The 4,022-nt window shown below is 35.0% G+C and overlaps 1 protein-coding gene across 1 annotated transcript; it reads right to left on the bottom strand.

Annotated features, from left to right (window-relative positions):
* Nucleotides 1-247: 247 nt before the first annotated feature.
* LOC146167017 (uncharacterized) lies at nt 248-3,165 on the bottom strand. Its single transcript, XM_083392642.1, has 4 exons — nt 2,910-3,165; nt 1,764-1,908; nt 1,235-1,344; nt 248-770 (listed from the first exon to the last, which is right to left on the bottom strand). The coding sequence occupies exons 1-4, from the start codon at nt 3,159-3,161 to the stop codon at nt 462-464; spliced, it is 816 nt and encodes a 271-aa protein (XP_083248768.1). The 5' UTR covers nt 3,162-3,165; the 3' UTR covers nt 248-461.
* Between the last annotated feature and the right edge of the window lie 857 nt (nt 3,166-4,022).

Below are 4,022 nucleotides of genomic sequence, written 5' to 3' on the forward strand. Positions count from 1 at the left end.
TTATATGAGATAATAATTGACCACATCACAAGGTGCAATACATTTAACGGTCAGATAAAATAGCACGATAAACTTTGATTTAAAAAAAAGGTGCGAATAAACCAAAAGCGCAGCGTAAAATTTAACAAAACAATTAGTTTTACACAAATTGGGCTTGCTTTTCGAGACGACACACTAGAAAACAATTTTTTTGTGTGATGATTTTTTCGGATTTCAGGGTCTCACAGAAAGTTTAACTATTTTTTTATTACGTGAGTTTGTTAAGCTAGACTTTTTATTTTAGGGTGTTTGGGGGTTTACTATATCGCGATATTTTCTGGGTCTTCCGTTTGGCGCTATATGAACCAAATCCCCGAGTTTTACAACTTAATAAAACGAGGCGAACTTCTGGCAAAAATATGAACATCATTCCCTAGTTTCGATATAAATTTTATTTTGATTTTCAAAGTATTGCCCTCAGATCACTGCACCTCACTATAACGGCTTGTCAAAGTAATAAAACAGTGCTTTGCGTATGCTATCGGGTTCGATCCTGTTGCGAGTTTGTAGCCGCCGTAAGCCAGCAGTAGTGTAACAATGCTAATTGTGGCAAGCGATTCGCGTTTTATCCGCTGAAAGATTGGATCTGTGTTGTAAGTTTCTTCCATTATGTTTCCGCCGACGTTTTTGTGCGGATACGGTTTGTCGGGAACTTCTTTGCCTAAGAACTTGCACAGACTTTCCCATCCGTCCTTTGGCGAGTGAATCAGCAGCTTGTCTTTCGGTGCGTTCTGAGAAAACTCGACGTAATAATATTACTAAGTGGTTTATTCCACTCACGATACCCGATATTTTAGGCAAAGTACCGCCGATCTGATTCGGTACCACACTACGTTATTAACTTATTACTATGGTGAAGTACGCAAACTTGGTCGAATTTAAACGTGCAAATGTGATGCTTTTCCGGTTGCTGACAAATCACTGCTTTTGAGAAGGGATATCAGTTACTTGAAAATTCTGTTTTCTAAAAAACAACCTCTTGAAGTGAAAATGGGTAAGTTGTGTCAATTATGGCTGAAATACTTACTAATTTAGTATCGGGCCAGCAGTGCACTGATCCAACCCTAGTATTGGACAACTACTGATACTGCCACTTGCCATCGGTGATCAGTTCCGATATTATATTATCAGACAACTTTATTCCAAGTTGAACACTACGAAGTTTAAAAAAAGGTTTAAAGCTATATATTTATACCTGCATTACGTTTGCGTTGTGTCTTCTGTAGGTCATTCGCACAAGAATCTCTGGAAACGGCTGCATTTTGAACAGGTTTTGCTTTGCCTCGCAGCCCAAAACTGCCCTTACTGGATGTAAAAATTGAAAAAGGTGAAATATTTTACGAATTTTAAAGCCAAAAAGTTTTTTAGTCAAAATAAATTAAAAACTACAGGTTTTCTATTGAGTGCAATAGTTCGGACAAGCGGGATAGTCACATTGGGGGGTTAATATTAAACTAAAATTTGCACGAGTTCGCCAGTTGGATCTCAATCAGCACTCGATATAACGAAATAGTTAACCTTTAGTTTTCGGCGTTAAACATGACTTGTCGCATTTTAATAATGTTATGTTCAAGTGATCCAATAAAAACAACAAAAATTTTTACTTAAATCAAGTGGGCATCATACAGAACTCGTCTGGAGTAAAACACACTCGCATTGGCGAACAGACGAGTTCAGAATCTCAACCCTGAATTAAGTCACAAATAAACCATACCAATACTTACTAACAATATTGGAAGTTTTAACCCTCCGGTAGTTAGTTGGCGAGAGGTAAGGAAACAATCGGAAGTACCACTGATCCTCTGCATCCCATTGTCTTCGCATGCTTTCCATCCAAGTATCCTCGTCTTTCCTCATGGAGAATATAATCTTAATGGGTTGTGATACCAGTTGTGCTAGCCGATAATATAGATTCAATAAGTTTTTTAGTTTGTTTGCAAGAGCAAAAACTATTTAAGAAGGTGAATTATCTACAGGACCCGAATCCTCGAATATTGACCATTTAGCAAAGAACTTAGCACCTATGCTGCCCTTAATTTTTTTCACTGATAACTTCGACTTTAGTTATTTTAACATTATACTTGACTTGGACTTGGGTTGTTTTTCAAATCACTTGACTGGGGCTATTTTTTTTAACTTAAGCTTGCAAAACAAAATACTCACAAACCACTTTTAACATACACATGTGGAGCTAAATAATATGAAAATCTCCAAGCCCACACAGAGGTAGATAGCATATTTTAAACCAGGGATGTCCAACCTGCGGCCCGCGGGCCACATTGCGGCCCGCCTGAAATTTTTGTGCGGCCCTGCTTGTCATTTTCACTCCCAAGTAGTATTTTAAACATTCAATATTGGCCTAATTAAAATGTACCAGTCAGCTTTTAGGGGCGCACTAATAGTATAATATAGATAAAAAATATATATATATGTAACTCTAAAGGCCCGTCTCTAAAGAGCAATACTTCTTGAAACTTAATAGGTTCAGCGGCCCATTAAATTATTTCAAGTGTCAATGCGGCCCACTATAATAAAATGTTGGACATCCCTGTTTTAAACGTTTCAATAATTATTTATTTATATAGAAATGAATAAAGAATTATCCAAAACTTTCAAAATATGCTACCTACTTCTGTATGGGCTTTAAAATTTAATTCATATCGAACTACAACCTTCATCCAATAGACTCAATTAAGAATTTCTGTATATATTATCATCTTAAAATGTAGCGATCAAGTTATATGTATATATTTCATTAAAATGGAGTTATACAGTTTGGTAAGTGTACAATATAACTGTAAGCAGTATATGTATATCCCATTGTCATTTTAATAATATTGATTGAACATTTTTACAGTGCCCTTCACTACCTTGGCGTCAGGAAATGCCTTGTGAATTTCATCCCAAAAATAACTTGCAGGAATGTCTGTGACCGCTTCAACATTCTCGTACATTCGACGAAAATCTTTAGTGGTACCACCATCTGTCAAAATTCTTGTCCAATCGGAACCGTGATATTCATTTTGTTCAGGCCAGTCGTACACACTGTAACCTAATTCTCTTAAGGCTGCTGCCATGGACTTGGTTCCAGTTTTGCAAAAACCAGCAAAAATGACCTTCATATTATTGTCCTAAGTCGATTTAAAGTATTCCTACTTTACTTATGAAACAATTAAACTGATGAATTTAGTCCTAAACATGTACAATAAAGCAAATATATTTAATCCTGTAAATACAGTATATATATTTTACTATTTTATACATGTTGTGTTTTTAGATATAATCTCTTCGTGTAGTTTTTGGAGTTAAATCTGCCACTATACACAGTAACTGCAATTAAATTTCTGTTTTACTCAACTAACTTTATGTGGTAAACTAAGTTTCTATATTTTTACAAAAGGTATTTAAAAATAGCAGCGTCGCCATATGACTAACGACAGTGGTTCCTAAACTCAGGTCTATATGCAACATTTCAGGTGAAGCACATTTTTCTTTCATTTTAATGATATTAAATCATTTGGCAGCTTGCATACAGAAAAAATGTTGAACAAGTACTGATTTAAAAAATTATCTTTATTTATTGTATTGCCATGCTGTACATTTTATTTGTTATGAAAGGCCAAAGGCATACTACTTTATTTATTAGTTCAAGAGAGAAAGGGGTTTACCAGGTAAATAAATTAAAGAAGAGGCTTTGGCAGACAATGTGTTACCAACTTTGAAATTCGAAGAATGATAACCAATCCATTTTTCTTATATTGGAAGAATGAGCCGGTCCCTGAAGATTTTACTCAGTCAAGTTATGCTCTGTCCAAAATTTATAAAAAAAGAATATTCGTTGAATAAAACGTTGCTTTTTTTATTTTTGCTGTTTTTTTACTACGTCATGTTCAAATAAAATTAAATACAAGTGGTAACTTTTCTCTATATTTCTCAACGCGACAATTGTTCCTGAACCGGAACTTTATAAATCGGTTTTGAAA

Source organism: Ascidiella aspersa, chromosome 1, assembly GCF_963924565.1.
Source record: "Ascidiella aspersa chromosome 1, kaAscAspe10.2, whole genome shotgun sequence".
Lineage (NCBI taxonomy): Eukaryota > Metazoa > Chordata > Ascidiacea > Phlebobranchia > Ascidiidae > Ascidiella > Ascidiella aspersa.